Source organism: Oncorhynchus clarkii, chromosome 1 (assembly GCF_045791955.1).
Source record: "Oncorhynchus clarkii lewisi isolate Uvic-CL-2024 chromosome 1, UVic_Ocla_1.0, whole genome shotgun sequence".
Classification (NCBI taxonomy): Eukaryota; Metazoa; Chordata; class Actinopteri; order Salmoniformes; family Salmonidae; genus Oncorhynchus; species Oncorhynchus clarkii.
Window position 1 is genome coordinate 73,371,783 of NC_092147.1, and position 21,193 is coordinate 73,392,975.

A 21,193-nucleotide genomic window follows, 5' to 3' on the forward strand; every position below is an offset into this window, starting at 1 on the left:
TGGTTTGGGAATGTTTTAATAGTTGCTGTGGGTACAACATCGCCGATACACTTGCTAATACACTCGCTCACCGAATCAGCGCATTCGTCAATGTTGTTGTTTGACGCAATGCGGAACATATTCCAATCCACGTGATCGAAGCAATCTTGAAGCGTGGAATCAGATTGGTCAGACCAGTGTTGAACAGACCTGAGCACGGAAGGTTTCTGTTTTAGTTTCTGTCTATAGGCTGGAAGCAACAAAATGGAGTCGTGGTCAGCTTTTCCGAACGGAGGGCGGGGGAGGGCCTTATATGCGTCACGGAAGTTAGAATAACAATGATCCAGGGTTTTACCAGCCCTGGTTGCACAATCGATATGCTGATAGAATTTAGGGAGTCTTTTTTTCAGATTAGCCTTGTTAAAATCCCCTGCTACAATGAATGCAGCCTCAGGATATGTGGTTTCCAGTTTACATAGAGTCAAATAAAGTTCTTTCAGGGCCATCGATGTGTCTGCTTGGGGGGAATATATGCGGCTGTGATTATAATCGAAGATAATTCTCTTGGTAGATAATGCGGTCGACATATGATTGTGAGGAATTCTAAGTCAGGTGAACAGAAGGGCTTGAGTTCCTGTATGATGTTATGATCACACCACGTCTCGTCAATCATAAGGCATACCCGCCCCTCTTCTTACCAGAAAGATGCTTGTTTCTGTCTGCGCGATGCGTGAAGAAACCAGCTGGCTGCACCGACTCCGATAGCATGTCTCGAGTGAGCCATGTTTCCGTGCTGCAAACACACTGTATATAGACTTTTCTATTGTGTTATTGACTGTACGGTTGTTTATTCCATGTGTAACTCTGTGTTGTTCGTGTCGCACTTCTTTGCTTTATCTTGGCGAGGTCGCAGTTGTAAATGAGAACTTGTTCTTAACTGGGCTACTTGTTTAAATAAAGGTGATAGTAATAATTTTAAACGATTTGCTTCTTTGTGTTAGGATATCTGAACACGTGCCATTTGAGACCTTTCTGTCCCTTTCCTTTTTCTGTATAAAATAGACCAAAGAGAAACAGAGGCGATCTTTAAATAAGAGCCTCACTCCTCTGCCAAGCGGGGGTGGGGGTGGTCTTCTAACCCCCATAATGCATCTCTCCCCGCCAGTCAGAAATGAGAGCTACATGTGCATCCCTGGCCGGTCCAAGCCACTAACCCTTCGCCCTGGGAAGCAGAATGTTTTCAACTCACTTTATTGGTTGATATAATACACACACAGCCAATTGGCCAGTGTTCACTAGTGTTGATTTTTCAGTGTTAACATTTCTATTGTTCATTCAGGTGTTAAATTAACACTCATGGGTATAAAATAAAAAACAAAAAACAGTGTTGGTGTTACTAACCACTGTTAAACCAAAACCATGCTCATTATTATCATATATCCCAGCATGCTCTATTTCAGGTAATTTTTTTGAATATGTATGTTTTTGATTAATTCATGTTATGCTACTGAAATATACATAACATACATTTTACTAAACTAATCCAATCTATTACTTTGACTTATTGCACCCATTACTGAAATGGTTGTTCCAGTTGAGATGGTTTAGGTAGTCTCATATCTTAGTCTTCCCAACCCGGCAGTCATTCTGAATGCAGGTTGCGAGTGAATACAAATTCCAAATGTTGGATATCCCCACTCTGGCTGAATTCCAATAGTAATTACAAATCGCTTTGCAAGCCAGCATGATGTGACTTGCAGGCCTGATTTTGCATTTCAGGCTACTGTATTAGGGTAAATTAGGCCCCCAAAATAAGGCCTTATGAAATATGTGTTGTATTGTGTTAAATAATTACATTTTTATGATAATATATTCACTTAGGATCTCACTTGGTGAAGGCCACAGGGCTGAAAATGGATGAATGCAACAACCATGTCTCTGTCACTAACAAATACAGTCATGGGTGGTAAACTCTACAATTTACTAAAGGCAAGGCACTCTGGGAAATATGCAAATAAGGATTAACACTAAGCAGTGTGTTAATTTAACAATGAAACGTGTGGACCTGTATATACACTGGACCAGTGTTGATTTAACACTGGAGAATTTGCAGTGCTTATAAAACTGGGGTTTTGCTTCGTGGCTATTGGTTGATTTGGCAACAGCAGTGTTTCCTCTGTTTACAGACAATTAGGTCATTCTACCAGAGATAATGGCCCTGTTCTGCTGCACTGCAGCTCTGAAACTAACTGTGTGGTAAATGATGCTTATTGAGGAACTTTACACATTGTGGAGGGGTGAATCAGGTTATTAACATGCGATGGAAAACCATGTGAAGTAGGCCATGGGTCATACATGTAGATTGATGATGTAATTTTTATTACCTTTATTTAACTAGGCAAGTCAGTTAAGAACAAATTCTTATTTTCAATGGCGGCCTAGGAACAGTGGGTTAACTGCCTGTCCAGGGGCAGAGCGACAGATTTGTCGCCCCTGCCGCCCCTTGCCGCCCCATAGACATGTTTTGAGACGATGAACCCACAAGTATTATACATATTGTTGTTTTTACAACCTCTTTTAGACTATCATGCACGGTACATAATTCCAAACAACCACGCTTGTTAAGTACTTAAATGTGTAGCGTGTTCTTCTCAAGCATAATGATATGGTTATTTTAAGATAGACCAAGGAAATGCAGACAATATTTTAAAACCTCCCAGAGTCTGAGGCAAGAAATGTTCTGCACAGGCACATTTTTATTTCCTTAATTAGAACAAGTTTGACAAGGTAAACAAACCAGCTGCTTGAATCTATTACCAGAAATTGTGGAACTGAAGCATGAAATAGTCAATATGAATTTGATGAATGAAAACAAGATTGGTCTTTGTAAGGATGACAGACACGGACCATCATGGCACGGTGTGATTGAATATTCCATCACTCAGCTTTCTAAATGAAACCAAACTAACCACATTTCTGTTCTCAGAATAACCGTGTCAATAGAATCTCTGTTTATATTGGACTATTGATTGCATTGTTAAAGATCCTGATGAGTAGTAACTGTGTTTTGCCTGCAGTAGACACTAGATTCATTATTGCTGTTCTCTGAAGTGAAGGGCTTCTGTTTGGCCTTAATAAAGGCATCCATGGGGGGTGCTTAACCGTAACCTCCTTACCCCTAAAGGAAACAGTAAGTGTTTTTGTGTTCAGTCTGATAAGTGTCCAAAGAGTATGTAAACTCAGACACATTAGTCAAGAATAACAACTCAAATGATTCACTAAGACCTACTCGGTTTATAAACAGGTGAAGGGCTTGCATGTTTTAGGAATGAAAGTTACAAAATGGACCTTTAATGAGGAGACAGTGAGACACGTCTTCTGTCAGACATCAGTTGTCATCTGCGTATGACAAGTGACTGCATCATCCTATGCTTGGCCCAGCTGCAGTGGCTTGCTGCCCGACCTCGCCCTCCCCTCCAGCCCACCTCTCAAACACTGCAGCGCCCCCTCCCTCACCCCCTTGTCCCGTCTGTCTGCTCCATCTGTGTACCCAGCATGCTCTGGTTTGGCTACTGCTATGGCTGCAGGGTAGCACTCCAGAAGCCAGTGCCACGATATTTAGTCAGACCTAAGTGACGTTGTAAGCAGAAGGTGTGAAGGTGAGGGGAGAGCAGAGATGGGGGATGGGGAGGAGGTGAGGGTGATGGTAATAACTAGATGGGGAATGTGGTTCTTCTCACATACATGTACATGTTAAGAATTCTCACAAATGTGTGTTGTAAAATGAGTTTATTTAGGAATTAAGGTTTCAAAACGTCTAAACATTGTAAGAGGGTCACTTAAAACATGGACTACCAATTTGCAGCACCTGCCTGGATAATATATGGCAGCACATTTACAGCAGATGGTAAACCATTTGTTGGCTGTTGCAGTGAAGAGGTGAGGGGTATTTGTGTAATCAGCCAGGAAAATATAGGAGAGGTATCCTGATGGCTTTTTCCCCAATAGGGGAGGCGTGTACCAGACTGTAAGCAGCCCAAGCCCCTGATACACCCATCCCCCCTTCTCCTAGCATCCAGTCAGGTTATGAACATCCCAAGCAACCATATTCCCCCCCCCCCTGGGTTTTGTTCCAGGCTGCCAGCCAAGACCCACAGCCACTTTATGGGCTTATGGAGAGGGGCATGAAGTATTGTGTGTTGGGGGAGGAGAAGAACTCATCTGGTGTCCATAATCTCACAAATCCCAGGGCAGGAGGACCATCGTTTGAGTGTCCAGGCTGGAGGAAAGATGTGTGTGTGTGTGTGTGTGTGTGTGTGTGTGTGTGTGTGTGTGTGTGTGTGTGTGTGTGTGTGTGTGTGTGTGTGTGTGTGTGTGTGTGTGTGTGTGTGTGCATCGTACAGTATTTATGGGAGTTAGCTTGTGTGTGTGGTAGCGGTCAATTCTTGGAAATGAGTTCTCATAAAGACAAGTCACATCTACTGCAAAGAGAAAACAATAGGCTGTTCTAAAACAACTGTGTCTGTTCTGGTTTGGGCTGGAAGGGGGAGGGGCTGAGGGGAGATTGTGACAGTGGCGAGAGGTGCAATGTGGGATGCAGGATCTGACAGTGGGAGAATCTCAATTGCATTTCCTTGACTCCTCACATCCTCTCTCCACGCCATCTTCACAAAAGTCATTAGAGGAGAGGGTCAGAGGGGAGGCACCTCTGACTTTCTCATGCAATAGGTTTTGAGAACGAAGCACCGCCGTAGCACGTTATATTTTACAGTGAACACTGCAGAAGTTAACTCCTTCCTCTGCTACGCTTTCGTCCGCATGAGGCTATAATACGTTGAGTTGCTTTTTTTGTCCCCCCCCAGTTTTATCATTGGAATATGATACAAAATGAGGCAACGGGTGAATTAGGACCATGCTGACGCCTCCGAGCGGTCGGGTAGGCTGTTTGGAGTGTTTATCCGACAGGATAAAAAATATATATACAGTACCAGTCAAAAGTTTGGACACACCTACTCATTTCAGGATTTTTCTTTATTTTGACTATTTTCTACATTATAGAATAATAGTGCAGACATCACAACTATGAAATAACACATATGGAATCATGTAGTAACCATAAAAGTGTTAATCAAATATATATATTTGAGATTGTTTCGAAGTAGCCACCTTTTGCCAAGATGACAGCTTTGCACACTCTTGGCATTCTCTCAACCAGCTTCATGAGGTAGTCACCTGGAATGCATTTCAACAGGTGTGTCTTGTTAAAAGTAATTACTGCCCTTCTTAATGTGTTTGTGCCAATCTGTTGTGTTGTGACAAGGTAGGGTTTGTATACAGAACATAAAAGATCAAGTCCATATTATGGCAAGAACAGCTCAAATAAGCAAAGAGAAATGATTATCCATCATTACTTTAAGACATGAAGGAAAATGTCAAGGACTTTGAAAGTTTCTTCAAGTAAAGTCGCAAAAACCATCCAGCGCTATGATGAAACTGGCTGTCATGAGGACCACCACAGGAATGGAAGACCCAGAGTTACCTCTGCTGCAGAGGACAACTTAATTAGAGTTAATAGCCTCAGAAAGTGCAGCCCCGTGTCTTTGTGATGCAGAGTAAGTGAATGGATGATCTCCTCGTTTGGTTCCCACCGTGAAGCATGGCGGAGGAAGTGTGATGGTGTGGGGGTGCGTTGCTGGTGACACTGTCAGTGATTGATTTGGAATTAAGGCACACTTAACCAGCATGGCTACCACAGCATTCTGCAGCGATACGCCATTCCATCAGGTTTGCGTTTATTGGGACTATCATTTATTTTTCAACAGGACAATGACCCAACACACCTCCAGGCTGCGTAAGGGCTATTTGACCAAGAAGGAGAGTGATGGAGTGCTGCATCAGATGACCCGACCTCAACCCAATTGAGATGGTTTGGGATGAGTTGGACTGCAGAGTGAAGGGAAAGTAGCCAACAAGTGCTCAGCATATGTGGGAACTCCTTCCAGGTGAAGCTCCTGAGTGGCGCAGCGGTCTAAGGCACTCCATCTCAGTGCAAGAAGCGCCACTACAGTCCCTGGTTCAAATCCAGGCTGTATCACATCCGGCTGTTATGGGGAGTCCCATAGGGCGGCGCACAACTAGCCCAGCATCAGCCGGGGTAGGCCGTCATTGCAAATAAGAATTTGTTCTTAACTGACTTGCCTGGTTAAGTAAAGGTCAAATAAATCTCAAGAAGCGGGTTAAGAGAATGCCAAGAGTGTGCTGTCATCAAGGCAAAAGGTGGCTACTTCAAATGATCTAAACATATTTTGATTTGTTTAACATGATTCCATATGTGTTATTTCATAGTTTTGATGTCTTCACTATTATTCTACAATATAGAAAATAAAGAAAAACCATTGAATGAGTAGGTGTGTCCAAACTTTTGACTGGAACTGTACATATATATACACTGCTCAAAAAAATAAAGGGAACACTTAAACAACACAATGTATCTCCAAGTCAATCACACTTCTGTGAAATCAAACTGTCCACTTAGGAAGCAACACTGATTGACAATAAATTTCACATGCTGTTGTGCAAATGGAATAGACAACAGGTGGAAATTATAGGCAATTAGCAAGACACGCCCAATAAAGGAGTGGTTCTGCAGGTTGGGACCACAGACCACTTCTCAGTTCCTATGCTTCCTGGCTGATGTTTTGGTCACTTTTGAATGCTGGCGGTGCTTTCACTCTAGTGGTAGCATGAGACTGAGTCTACAACCCACACAAGTGGCTCAGGTAGTGCAGCTCATCCAGGATGGCACATCAATGCGAGCTGTGGCAAGAAGGTTTGCTGTGTCTGTCAGCGTAGTGTCCAGAGCATGGAGGCGCTACCAGGAGACAGGCCAGTACATCAGGAGAAGTGGAGGAGGCCGTAGGAGGGTAACAACCCAGCAGCAGGACCGCTACCTCCGCCTTTGTGCAAGGAGGAGCAGGAGGAGCACTGCCAGAGCCCTGCAAAATGACCCCCAGCAGGCCACAAATGTGCATGTCTGCTCAAACGGTCAGAAACAGACTCCATGAGGGTGGTATGAGGGGCCGACGTCCACAGGTGGGGGTTGTGCTTATAGCCCAACACCGTGCAGGACGTTTGGCATTTGCCAGAGAACACCAAGATTGGCAAATTCGCCACTGGCGCCCTGTGATCGTCACAGATGAAAGCAGGTTCACACTGAGCACGTGACAGACGTGACAGAGTCTGGAGACGCCGTGGAGAACGTTCTGCTGCCTGCAACATCCTCCAGCATGACCGGTTTGGCGGTGGGTCAGTTTGGTGTTGGGTGGCATTTCTTTGGGGGGCCGCACAGCCCTCCATGTGCTCGCCAGAGGTAGCCTGACTGCCATTTGGTACCGAGATGAGATCCTCAGACCCCTTGTGAGACCATATGCTGGTGCGGTTGGCCCTGGGTTCCTCCTGGGTTCCTCCTAATGCAAGACAATGCTAGACCTCATGTGGCTGGAGTGTGTCAGCAGTTCTTGCAAGAGGAAGGCATTGATGCTATGGACTGGCCCGCCTGTTCCCCAGACCTGAATCCAATTGAGAACATCTGGGACATCATGTCTCGCTCCATCCACCAACGCCACGTTGCACCACAGACTGTCCAGGAGTTGGCGGATGCTTTTAGTCCAGGTCTGGGAGGAGATCCCTCAGGAGACCATCCGCCACCTCATCAGGAGCATGCCCAGGCATTGTAGGGAGGTCATACAGGCACGTGGAGGCCACACACACTACTGAGCCTCATTTTGACTTGTTTTAATGACATTACATCAAAGTTGGATCAGCCTGTAGTGTGGTTTTCCACTTTAATTTTGAGTGTAACTCCAAATCCAGACCTCCATGGGTTGATAAATTTGATTTCCATTGATTAATTTTTGTGTGATTTTGTTGTCAGCACATTCAACTATGTAAAGAAAAAAGTATTTAATAAGAATATTTAATTCATTCAGATCTAGGATGTGTTATTTTAGTGTTCCCTTTATTTTTTTGAGCAGTGTATATATATAAAACCAAGGTTGTGCCCCTGGAATATTCTATAGATAGCCTACAGAAATTGTTTCAGTTATGGCCTAAAATAAATGTATTCACATGGGCAGAATATTGTATATAAATTAGTTCATATGGTTATATAAAAACTGAAGGCTAAAAACAGCCTATTCTACACTGAGTGTACAAAACATGAATAACACCAGCTCTTTCCATGATATAGACTGACCAGGTGAATCCAGGTGAAAGCTATGTTCCCATATTGATGTAACTTGTTAAATCCGCTGCGATCAGTGTAGATGAAGGGGAGGAGACAGGTTCAAGAAGGATTTTTAAGCCTTGAGACTATTGAGACATGGATTGTGTATGTGTGCCATTCAGAGAGTGAATGGGCAAGACAAAATATTTAAGTGCCTTTGAACGGGGTATGGTAGGAGTGTGTCACAACTTCTGCCGAAGTCGATGACTCTCCTTGTTCGGGCGGTGTTCGGCGGTCGACGTCGCCGGTCTTCTAGCCATCGCCGATCCATTTTTCATTTTCCATTTGTTTTGTCTCGTTTTCCCACACACCTGGTTCTCATTTCCCTCATTATGTGTTGTGTATTTAACCCTCTGTTCCCCCCATGTCTTTGTGTGGTATTGTTTATTGTAAGTGCTTGTGCACATTTTGTTTGACTGGTGCGCGTCGGGTTATTGTGCCCATATTTGTATTTCTTATGCCGTTGGTTTTACTATTAAACACCTCCTGCTATTATCAAGTTCTGCTCTCTTGCGTCTGACTTCCCTGCCACCAGATACGCACCCCTTACAGAATACCACACCATCTACATGGAGTCAGCAGGAGCAGGAGCCCCTGGTATGAGGAAAGAGGAGCGCGTCCAGGAGCAAGCGACGATTATCCAACATCTTGGCGTCGCGTTGGACCTCGTCGTGCAGACAATGGACCGCTGGGAGAGACAGAGAGTTCCTCCAGCGCCCCCACCAGCACAACCGGGGTTACCACTACTCGTCCCTCCTGCATCCGGTCCCAGTGGGATGCTTCTCGACCTTCCCAGGGAGTGTGATGGGACGGCGACACGGTGCCAGCGTTTCCTGTTACAGCTGGACTTATACTTGAGCACCGTTTACCCGGCTCCCTCGAGAAGGGAGAGGGTGTCCGTCCTCGTTTCGTGCCTCTTGGGGAGAGCTCTGGAGTGGGCTAATGCCATATGGGGAGAAGGAGATACGCCGTTGGATGACTTTGAGGAGTTCATCCGCCGCTTCCGGGCAGTCTTCGACCACCCTCCCGAGGGTAGAGCGGCGGGTGAACGTCTATTCCACCTTCGGGAGGGGAAGAGGAGCGCACAGGAGTTTGCTTTGGACTTTCAGACCCTGGCCGCCGGAGCGGGATGGAACGACAGGGCCCTGATCGACCACTATCGCTGCAGTTTGCATGAGGACGTCGAGAGTTGGCCTGCAGAGACACCACCCTTACTTTCGACCAGCTGGTGGACCTGTCCATTCGGCTGGATAACCTGCTGGCTACCCGTGGACGTCCAGATCGGGGTCTGTCGGTTCCATCCCCCAGCACCACCACTCCGATGCCCATGGAGCTGGGAGGTGCTGCGCTCAGGGAGACCGGAAGAGATTCCGTCTCGTGCACCATCTGTGGCCGCACAGGTCACACTGCCGGTCGGTGCCGGGTTGGTTCCTCTGGGAGTCAAGGCAGCAGGCAGGGCACTCTGATCCTAAAAAACAATGAGGAGATGGCAGAGGTGGGACTTGCAGATTTAAGTTCTATTTTAGCACCTGGCCACGCAGATGCTCGTGAGCAGTTTGTTTTGCAACGCTCGTGCCTGTAACACGAGGGGTGTGGTCAGCATGTTACTGCCCTACCGGTCAGTCATGAGTCATGACTGCAGTAAAATTCCACGCAGTAAAATTCCACGTGACTGTTGTGTCACGGTAATCTCCTTATATGCACTCGGGACATGCTTTGGTAGTACCCAACTCTCTAGTGGCCTGGTACTCAAGGCTCTATTGTCCTTCTAACCACTCTGACATCAATTGCAATCAAAAATCACATCAAACACTTATCATCAAAACAGTATAGTTGATCAATTTGAAGAAAGATGTTCAACAACAGGTTGAAACTGAGTGGAAAACATGGTCATTGTGGATGTTGTTTCAAATCCTAACAAGGAAATGGACAGTGCTTTCTAAGGTGATGATTCGTTCTAAACACCCAAACACATATTAGAGCTGACACAGATCCATAGGCTTATACTATATACATTGCATTCGGAGAGTATTCAGACCCCTTCCCTTTTGGGGAGCGCTTGGCAAACTGAGCTTGGACGGAATGTCCCCTGTCGAGCAGTGAGAGGCTGCATACTCCTCAAACAGTGGTTGATGTGTGGAGTGAAGTAAGTAGCCTACCCGAACAAACAGGCAGGAAAGCTGCCTCCATTCGATATTCCAGTGTATAGGCAGATGAAATGTATTTTTCCCCCTGCCCCTGTTCCTGCCCTTTGATAATGGGCCGTACTAAATCGAAACAAATGTAGCGTATTAGTAAAGATAATATTAAATTGAGAATAGTCTGATGGGTGATAATATGATCACTTGATTAGAGAACAGTGTGTGCAGCCTGAGGCAAGGAACAGAGCTCAAGTGACTCAAATCATCAATAGCCTATCATGTAGCCCATATATATTTTGATTTATAAGACATTCTAAGGTTTGTATCATTATTAACAACTGAAGTTGCCAAATAACTCTAAATCTAGTGTAGCCTATAGGACCTGTTTCAAAGGACTACTTTTATGTTCAACCTAGCCTTCGTCTGTGCACTTACTCCAAAATGGGAAAAATACCCTTTCTACTTCATTCAGCTAAGTGAAATTATATTCCTCTTACTGTAAAATCATGTGATGTAAAATAATGGCACGGGACTTATAAGCATATCTCGTCTGCTAAATGAACAAGCCTACAGCCTATGGCATGGAGCACAGCCAGATAACATACGGTAGGCAAACTCACATTCTGTTCTCCTGAAATACATTTTCTTCATATCATGTTTCTTTATACCTACCTAAAATAGATAATGGATTTATTGTTATGGTGTATATTACATGTATTTATTTAACTTGTTAAAATATAGGCGTTCCGAAGGTGTGCATCAGCAGCTTGTTTGTTAATTTACGGTCAATTACCGCGGGACCGGCAGTCTTTTGCATGTCAATAACCGTCACAGCACTAAACAAGGCAGTCATAGTATTGCTATTGGAGTCACATAGCAACTTACAATATGCATTGAGGTCAAGCCGTGCCAATTCTAAACAACGTTGGTCCAATGTAATTGAATCCCTATTCTACCTCTCACCTACAGTGTGCCTAATACCCCAACTCGTGTGTTTTAATATTCTAATAATGCAATGAGTAAACCACTGTGGATGAATATTGAGGCAGTTGGTTTTTGATGTCTGGTCGAGTCAGTATTCATGTCTGAACAAGGCTGGCTACAGCGGTGGCGTGTTTTAGCGTAATGGGACGTTACCGAAGAGCTGTCACTGTAACATGTCAGAAGACACGGAGAGGAGCTGCCTTGAACAGGGTCAAAGGCTCAGAACAGATCCAGGGTCACGCACGCTTGCTGTGCACTGAGTACAAATCAGCTCATCACATGTGAGTTTATGCACGCACGCACGCACACACGTGGCATACATACCCTCCCCCCGTCTGTCTGACTAAGATGCATTATTCATATCGAGCCAGGGTGCTGGGGTATGAGTGACAATGAGATGTAGGGGGCTTATTAAACATAGGCATCCGTGTGGGTGGCCTTGGAGAGATTAGATACTCTGATTAATGGTGTCTTTCACAGATGTGAAACATGCAGCCACCAATGACAGCCTGTTGAATAGGAACCCCTGTACTGTTCATGTGGCAGAACAATGACAGCCTGTTGAATAGGAACCCCTGGACTGTTCATGTGGCAGAACAATGAGAGCCTGTTGAATAGGAACCCCTGGACTGTTCATGTCGCAGAACAATGAGAGCCTGTTGAATAGGAACCACTGTACTGTTCATGTGGCAGAACAATGAGAGCCTGTTGAATAGGAACCCCTGTACTGTTCATGTGGCAGAACAATGACAGCCTGTTGAATAGGAACCCCTGTACTGTTCATGTGGCAGAACAATGAGAGCCTGTTGAATAGGAACCCCTGGACTGTTCATGTGGCAGAACAATGAGAGCCTGTTGAATAGGAACCCCTGGACTGTTCATGTGGCAGAACAATGACAGCCTGTTGAATAGGAACCCCTGTACTGTTCATGTGGCAGAACAATGACAGCCTGTTGAATAGGAACCCCTGTACTGTTCATGTGGCAGAACAATGAGAGCCTGTTGAATAGGAACCCCTGGACTGTTCATGTGGCAGAACAATGAGAGCCTGTTGAATAGGAACCCCTGGACTGTTCATGTGGCAGAACAATGACAGCCTGTTGAATAGGAACCCCTGTACTGTTCATGTGGCAGAACAATGACAGCCTGTTGAATAGGAACCCCTGTACTGTTCATGTGGCAGAACAACGACAGCCTGTTGAATAGGAACCCCTGGACTGTTCATGTGGCAGAACAATGAGAGCAGCAGTTACAATACCAAGGTGTACCAAGAAATATTACCACTTGTAGCGGAAAATACTTGGTTTGTACAAGTGGCTCACTGTTGTGTCTTCTCTCTCATAATAGTGTACGTACTTCCACAAGTCTGTGCATTTGAATGTCACACTGCGTTTTAAAGTTGGAATCTGAGGCGGTGAAACTGGCACGTCATTGCAAGTGCGATAGAACAGCAGAGTATGTACTATGATATGTATTTTTTTGCACTCCTCTGCGCTGTTTCAAAAACAAAACAATAACAAATGCGACCAGTGGCTCTGTGGATCTCAGCTTTGAAAGGATAGTTCACCCAAATTACAAAATGACTTATTGGTTACCTTACCCTATAAGCAGTCTATGGACAAGGCCTGACAGCAATTCATGCTTTGGTTTTGTTTAACTTTTTAGCATTTGGGGCACAAATCCAATTCAAAAGTTAACATTTGAAAAAGTGCAAGGGAAAACAAAACCAAAGCATGTATTGGGGTCATACCTTGTCCATAGACTGCTTACAGGGTAAGGACACCAACATGTGATTTAGTCATGTGGGTGAACTATGCCTTTAATGTCATGTATATACTCCGGTGTATAGGGAATAGGGATACTTCATCCTTGGTTTGTCGACAGTGTCTTTGCCTCGTTGCTCCTGTATGATTAGATCTACACACCCAGACATTCTCTATCTAGATCTATTTGATAAAGATGTGTGGTCTAGGCTAGCACTCTCTCTCTTGGGAACCAGATCACAGAAGGAAATCAGTAAGAGGGGACTTTTGAGGTTTTCTCTGATGGTGTTGAAACACGGGTTGTACGTACACACAGGGTTTGTTGGTGGCAGGACAATGGTTTCCAGTGACCGATATTCATGTTTTGCAAAGTTAACTTAACCCTATTCCCACAAGGCATATGCTACGTAAGGTTTCTTTATTATAGATTACTGCGTGCTTCTACATATGTGCAGGCCTTTTGGTTTCCCCAAAGTCCCTAAAGACTTAATTAGTTTACTTTTCACCGTGATAATCTTTCAAGCATGAAACCGAATTGAGAAACTCGCTCTCATTTTAATATCAGTGCCCCCAAGCTGCCTTCCGTCTCTCGCTCTCTCATCCATCCATTTCCCTCTCTCTCCATCTCACTTGCCTTATTTCCTTCTGTCAACTATAGTTTCCTGGAACTAGTATTAAAAAAAAAAAACACAAACTAAGTTGGTCTGAAGTCAATTCCAGTGTCAACGATAATCCCCTTTTTCCTCTCAACCCATAATGCAATAGCAGTGGGCGCTTCAGCTTTTCCACTTACTTTCTGTCCAGTGCAATCTCTTATCTCCCTAATTACGCAACACTGATTAACAAACGAAAGCATGATCCACCACTGAAGTCCAGTGTCCAATCTGGGTCTTCACGATTGTATAAAAAGCAAATGTAGGGTAAACTCTAGTATAATTTGTCAACGTGGTGGATTATTTGAGAGGGTCCCCTAGCTGTCATAACAACAGAAAACATGAGGCCCCGGCACTGATCCCAGGACTGGTTTAATGAAAATGAAGGCGTCCTTTCTGCCACAACAGTTAACAGGGAAGCTCTCCAACAGGGATCAAGTGTCAGCTGGCCAGGCAGGTAGGTACAGTAAGCCTAAGGACAAGGTATCACAAGGGACTGTGAGGATAGGACAGACGCCCAGAGGGTTTGAGGGATTGCTTAGGGATTGCATGTGTGGTGACACAAATGCTCTCTCCCCCCTTTTACCTCTCCCCAAGTCTCTCTGACAGGGCAAAATCCAGTTTCAGAGCTTTGCTCTGTAAAGTGGATCAGCAAGGCTTTGGGTGGAGTGCTGTGGTAACAGCAGGTAGATAGAATGTGGTTGGGTACAAATGGCATTAGTTCCACAATTGTACATGTAAATTGTGCTTTGAGGACAATCCGTGGGTGCATTTCTCTCTTGTTTCTTTCATGCTTATTTCTCAAGGTCAATTAATAATTTATATTCATTTTTGTGAGTGGCAGACAATATGTTGTTCTAATAATTTTTCAAAGTGTGAATATTTTTAACAGTCTGTTTCCCATGTCCACCCATGGTTTCTGTTTCTCAGAGTCCCGGTCCTCTCGTGACAATTATCAGGTCCTCTCAGTGAGGGGGGACAGGAGGCTACACAGGCGTAAGTGACATTTTGGGCGAGTTTCACAGCAGTTGCGTGGTCACTCTGGCAGCGTCGGCGCCGGCAACAGATTAGTGTCCAATCAGAGTGGATTTGATGTTTCCTGACAGCACATGAGACAGCAGTGAGATCTGTATTCTTTTCAATTACCCGCCTGCCTGCCTTCCCCCTCCCTGAGGGATACTAGCGGTGTGGCGTGAATCTCCTCTTGCTCAATGAACGAGACCCAGCCGGCCCTGCAACTCATTGACGACCCAATCAAGTGATCAGTCCAAGGTAAGTGTCCCGGGCAACAGATGTGGATGAAGGTGTGCCCCCTCGTAAATGGGCAGAATAATCAGAGATATGTTTTATCTGGTTCACGTGACGTCACGATGGGCAGTGGAATTAATCAGGCTTTATATAGACGGTAATCCCTCATAGCAATCGCCAGAGCGACTAAAGTGTCCCAGAGTAGGGGAAGGATAAAACCCTACTGGATTATTACAAGCCCCTGCCTACGACCCTCTCCCATCCCACTCCCTCTAATATTCCCTCCTTTCCAGTTTTTTCCTCCTCTCACCGCGTCGGGTAGCCTACACAGTTGGTGGCCAGCCCAAGCACGGACCCTGTCATTGTGGTTCAGTGGAGTAGCTGCTGCTGCCTTTGCAACATTTGCACAGTGTGTGTGTGTGTGTGTGTGTGTGTCCTCTATCCCTTCTCACCACCAGCAATAATATTTCCAGAGATTAATTATTCAAGGATTGCCTGTCAAGGGGGAGCCACCTGATAGCAAGGACCTCAGGGGAGCCAAAAACCTTACAGCTGGATATCAGGTGAAACGATACACCCCACTGCTTCATCTCCTCCTCCTCCGTCCTCCCTCCTTCATTTCCACTCTTGATGTAAAGTGTAACTGAACACTTGAAAGAAAACACCAACTACTCCTGCTTGTTTTTTTTCCTCTGTAAAGCTGTCTTCTGTTTTTTTCTCTCCAATGCTCGTCACCAGCAAGCAGTTGAATATCGGTCGCTCCCACAGTTGGGACACCCTGGGGGGGAATGAGGGGCAGTGGTCCGGGGGAGAAAGCGTTTACGACCACCAAGGCAGGATTGCGGGCCGACGCAACTCGCTGTCTTACAGGGGAGACAGAGGAGGTTACTACGAGCCACCCCCTGGGGTGCGTCCTCCTGACCTGGATCTGAAACGAGACCCCTACTCCTACCAGGACTCTCTGTACAGCCAGCAGGGCTACACTGCTGATCCCCGTGAAATGAGAAAGGGCTCAGTCCCTGAGCTAAACCACTACGACCGTCCAACCATGGCTCATAGTCACCAAGGATCCGTCGTCTCCCAGGAATATTATCCCCATGACCCTGCTATGGCTCCCCGACCACCGGAGGATCCCCGGGGCTTCTACCGGGTGGAGCAGCAGCCACAGCAGCCACAGCCTCACCCGCTCAACAGATCCCCGTCCCACTATGGGATGAACCCAGTGGGACGGTTGCCATGGGACCAGGGACAGGGAGGGAGGCCCGGACCTCCGGGTCCTCCATCGGCTTCTCCTCTTCCTCCTCCCCCTCCTCCGCCAACTGCCCATGGCATGAACCAGGTTTACAGTCAGACTGCAGCTGTAGCTGCCGCTGCCAAGATGATGCCAGATGGCCAGCGCTCTCCTGCTCACTATGGGATGGAACAACCATCTTCGCCTCGGTACGCATCTGAGCCACCCCCTCTAGCTGGACAGCCGGTCTACACCGACATCAACGGCCGTCCCCTGGACCATCGGCAGCAGCAGCCCGCAGCCACCTGCCTGGTGGTGGATCCTAACACGCAGGGGCTGGATGGGAGCATGCAACAGCGAGGTATGATGATGAGGCAGGATTGTACCTCGCCCTACGGAGTACAACAACAGCCTCCACAGACCAACATGCAGGTCTACAACACCAACCCTCCTCTCGCCGCTCCTGCCCCTCTTCCTCCCCCACCAGCCCCTGTAGCCCTCCCCCTTCCACCTCCCACAGCCCCCCAGACGCCTGCAGACCCAAAGAGGAATGCCGACCCAGAGTTCCTGGCTCTGCTTCGCAATGAGGGTCTCTCGGAGAGTACCATCTCCTCACTCATCCAGCAGGGCTTTGACACAACCGGCATGCTGGCAGTCATGGAAGAGAATGACGTGCGCTCTGTGGCTCCCAACTTAGGGCAGGCGCGTGTGCTGTCGCGGGTAGCCATCAGTGTCAAGAGGCCCTTGGAGCCTACACCCACATCCCAGCAACAGGCCCCCATGCGGGGCCGCTCCAACAGTTTCAGCCACCGCTCTGACATGTACCTCCAACAGCAGCAGCAGCAACAGCACCAACATCATCAGCAGGCCATGGCAATGGGCATGGATCCACGGCTGATGCCACCACAGACCCCTGGTGTCATGCAGACCATCTCCCCCGCGATGGCCGAGTCCATGGCCAGGAGGCCCAATAGCGCTCCCTCTCAGCACCTCCTAGAAACCACCCAGGGCTTCCCAGGACCTCGTACCCCGGGGCCCTACAGTGGTGCCATGGTCCCTGTCCAGTCCCGGCCCGTGTCTGCATACTCCCAACACCCAGGTGTCCCTATGCATCCGGGCATGCAGATGATGGCTGCCATGCCCCAGCACCAGCAGATGTCAGGGGCTGCAATGCAAGCCATGCAACAACAGCAGATGCCAGTGTCCATGCCTGCCCTGCCGCCACCTCAGCAGGCCCCGAAGGCGTACTCCACCAACTACACAGTGCCCATGGAGCTGATGAAGCGGGACCGCAGCCTGCAACCCATGTCGCCCATGCACAGCCCCCACCTCAGCCCTCAGATGATGCGCAAGGCTGGGGGCACCCCGTCTGATGGCGCCATGATGCCCGTGGGTACCACCATGCAGAGCCAGAGTGCTATGGCCGCCAACCAGAAGCTTAGCCGCCGTACCGGCCCACCTGTCATCGTCTCCACCATGGCATCACCAGATACAAGTAAAGCACACTTTTATCCCTTCTGCATTCCCTCCTCTTCCTTCGCTCCCCTAGTCTCTTGGCTGTAGTGCATTCATTGGTTACTAAAGGAGCCATTCTTCATTGCATTCTTGTTGCAGTTATTGCATTTTTTCTATTTGAAATGAGGGATTTGGTTATATAACCATTCACTCTGTACTGTAGCTAAGACAACAATTAGGTATTGTGGTTTTTCAATACGATTCATTCTTGTATACCCTTTCTTGTCAGGATAGCCTTGACATGTGGATAACCTCTTTCTCAAATAATAGTTGAATATGTGAGGCTATGACGCTGCTCACTTTATGACACCTATTTGGCATGAATCGAATACAGGATACTGTTTTTCAGTGCTCTTAAACCAAGAGCTGAAAAGGGCCATGTATCTGGTTCCCACTCAACGTTCAAGTGTTGTAGATACTTTTCCGGTGGATTGAGATGAATTGATGTCTTTGCTGCTTTCACATCATTTTAGTCTGTTGGCTGTATGCAGCTCAGCTTTTTGCTAACCTGTGTATTGCATTGACAATGGATAAGCATCTCAACTTGATGTTTCACATAAAGGCTACCCTATTTTGTGTGAATGGCTTTAGTTCTATCCATATTATGTGGTTTTCTTTTTTTGGGGGGGGTGTATGACTGGCTTTAACCCATGCCCTAGTTATCTATAGTCAGCTGTTGTGATCCTAAAATGTCCCCGTTGAAAAGCTCTGAGAGTACCTTCCTTTTTCTGAGTGATGTGTTTTAGACTCTCGCGTGTCAACTGTCAGCCATCTTTGCACACTTTACGACTCTTGCTGTCGTCTGTATTGTTTCATGCTAGTATTTGTCACACGCAATGGTTTTGATGACCAAGGTGGAGTGTGTGAGTGGGGTAAGGACTGGGTGATGTGGTACGGTGTGTGCTGTCGTCAGCAGCAACGCTGCTTTTAAAGCATAAACATTCCATGTCAGTAGCTGTCTTTGTCCAACCAATCTGTCTGGGCAGTATTTCATGGTCACTGTTAAACGTAGGAGAATTGGAGCCATGAGTTTATGCGTGCATGTGTGGTGTGTGTCTGTCTGTCTGTGTGAGTGAGTTTTTGCTTAGGAGCTGTATTCCCTTCCCTTCGCCTCATCCGAAAGGCATTTGGAGCTTGTCCAGTGCAAGGTGCAAGGGCAAACTTGTTAAATCTGCCATAATCTACAGGCCTGGTGGGTTGGTGGGCTGGTGGGTTGGTGGGCTGGTGAGTTGGTGGGCTGGTGGGTTGGTGGGATGGTGGGTTAGTGGGCTGGTAGGTTGGTGGGCTGGTGGGTTTTGTAAGAGTGCTCTCAGCTTACAGCATCATCCTGCTTATAGTTTTATTTCAGCAAAAATCTCTCTGCAATGTAGAGGAGACCCGTAATGGCCACGCACCCCCTCTCCCCCCGGCCCCTACTGTAGTAAACATGACGGTCTTGTTGCATCATGGTAATGAGATACATTGGAGTAGCCTGGCGCAGTAGGTTGGGTGTTTTGTTGCGTACACTTTGATCTGTTCAGGTGCAGCAGTGACCATTGTAGGGAATGATAAGGAATTATGTGGAAAATGTTCAAATGAACTACATTGTTAAATGTGTCTCTCTCTCTAATAATGTTGGTGATACAGAAATGTGGAAGATGTGCGAAATTTCCAGCACAGGCTATGATTTCAACAAGTGTGATTCATCATCAAAGTTGTTTGATTAAAAATGCATATGAAGAGATAGCTGCCGTGAGCTGCGCCTGCTTTATTTCTACCAGTTGGTTGACGTCCTAGCTGTGCTGCTGAAATCAACAATTGTGTCTTTTCTCTGAGTGACTGTAATGAGAAGCGAGAGGGTTTAATCCTGTAGATCCTCCTTTTACAACACTGCTAATCCACAGATTCACTCAGTTCTCTCTGGACTAGGCTGGCATCCATGGATTCCCCCAGTTCTGGAGCCATGGGCTCTGACAGCTCCACTACAGATTGGGAACAAATGGATTATTGAAAGCTGTCTAGTCTCAGGAAAATGTATGGTGCTTCTTCTGTTTATGTCAAAAGGACCCCTTCTGTTTAGCTAGCTTTCTTTGCTGTAAAAGTCTGCAGCCATGACACTAGCTCAAGTTAAACACGCTCAGCACAACAAATTCATGTGCATGAGGCTGACATTTGTTGCTTTGGTAATTTCATCTGTTAATGGATGGCCTGCAGAGCCTCTCTGAAAGCATATTCCTTAATTGTGTGTTGCTAGGCAACAGGGATTTTGGTCGTAATCACAGAAAGATTACCTTCTCGTTTAGGGAGCGGAGGAAAGGTTTCACTGGAGTGGGGACATTTGCATTTAATGGCACTTTCTTGAAAAAAGGGTGCTTGAGCTAATGCTGTAGCTCAGTTGGTAGAGCATGGCTCTTGCAATGTCAGGGTTGTGGGTTCAAATCAAATCCAATTTTATTTGTCACATACACATGGTTAGCAGATGTTAATGCGAGTGTAGCGAAATGCTTGTGCTTCTAGTTCCGACAATGCAGTAATAACCAATGAGTAATCTAACCTCGCTGCTCTGCCTTCTTCACAACGTTGTCTGTGTGTGTGGACCAATTCAGTTTGTCCGTGATGTGTACGCCGAGGAACTTAAAACTTACTACCCTCTCCACTACTGTCCCGTTGATGTGGATAGGGGGGTGCTCCCTCTGCTTTTTCCTGAAGTCCACAATCATCTCCTTTGTTTTGTTGACGTTGAGTGTGAGGTTATTTTCCTGACACCACACTCCGACGGCCCTCACCACCTCCCTGTAGGCCGTCTCGTCGTTGTTGGTAATCAAGCCTACCACTGTAGTGTCGTCCACAAACTTGATGATTGAGTTGGAGACATGCATGGCCACGCTGTTGTGGGTGAACAGGGAGTACAGGAGAGGGCTCAGAATGCACCCTTGTGGGGCCCCAGTGTTGAGGATAAGTGGGGTGGAGATGTTGTTACCTACCCTCACCACCTGGGGGCGGCCCGTCAGGAAGTCCAGGACCCAGTTGCACAGGGCGGGGTAGAGTCCCAGGGTCTCGAGCTTGATGACGAGTTTGGAGGGTACTATGGTGTTAAATGCTGAGCTGTAGTCGATGAACAGCATTCTCACGTAGGTATTCCTCTTGTCCAGATGGGTTAGGGCAGTGTGCATTGTGGCTGTGATTGCGTCGTCTGTGGACCTATTGGGGTGGTAAGCAAATTGGAGTGGGTCTACTAGGGTGTCAGGTAGGGTGGAGGTGATATGGTCCTTGACTAGTCTCTCAAAGCACTTCATGATGACGGAAGTGAGTGCTACGGGGCGGTAGTCGTTTAGCTCAATTATCTTTGCTTTCTTGGGAACAGGAACAATGGTGTCCCTCTTAAAGCATGTGGGAACAGTAGACTGGGATAAGGA

At 46.6% G+C, this 21,193-nt stretch overlaps 1 protein-coding gene across 8 annotated transcripts in view; it reads left to right on the plus strand.

Annotated features, from left to right (window-relative positions):
- Positions 1 to 21,193, plus strand: part of LOC139411880 (C-terminal-binding protein 2-like) — a 116,367-nt gene that overhangs the window by 51,056 nt on the left and 44,118 nt on the right. For 3 of the 8 annotated variants that reach the window (XM_071158632.1, XM_071158651.1, XM_071158658.1), the window contains exon 1: positions 15,682 to 17,778. The exons of 2 other annotated variants lie outside the window; for them this stretch is intronic. In XM_071158632.1, the coding sequence (XP_071014733.1) occupies positions 15,777 to 17,778 (2,002 nt within the window). In that variant the 5' untranslated portion in view covers positions 15,682 to 15,776. Of the gene's footprint in view, positions 1 to 15,560; positions 15,616 to 15,681; positions 17,779 to 21,193 lie in introns of those variants that run through there. 3 more of the 8 variants (XR_011634646.1, XM_071158642.1, XM_071158666.1) reach the window with 2 other exon arrangements.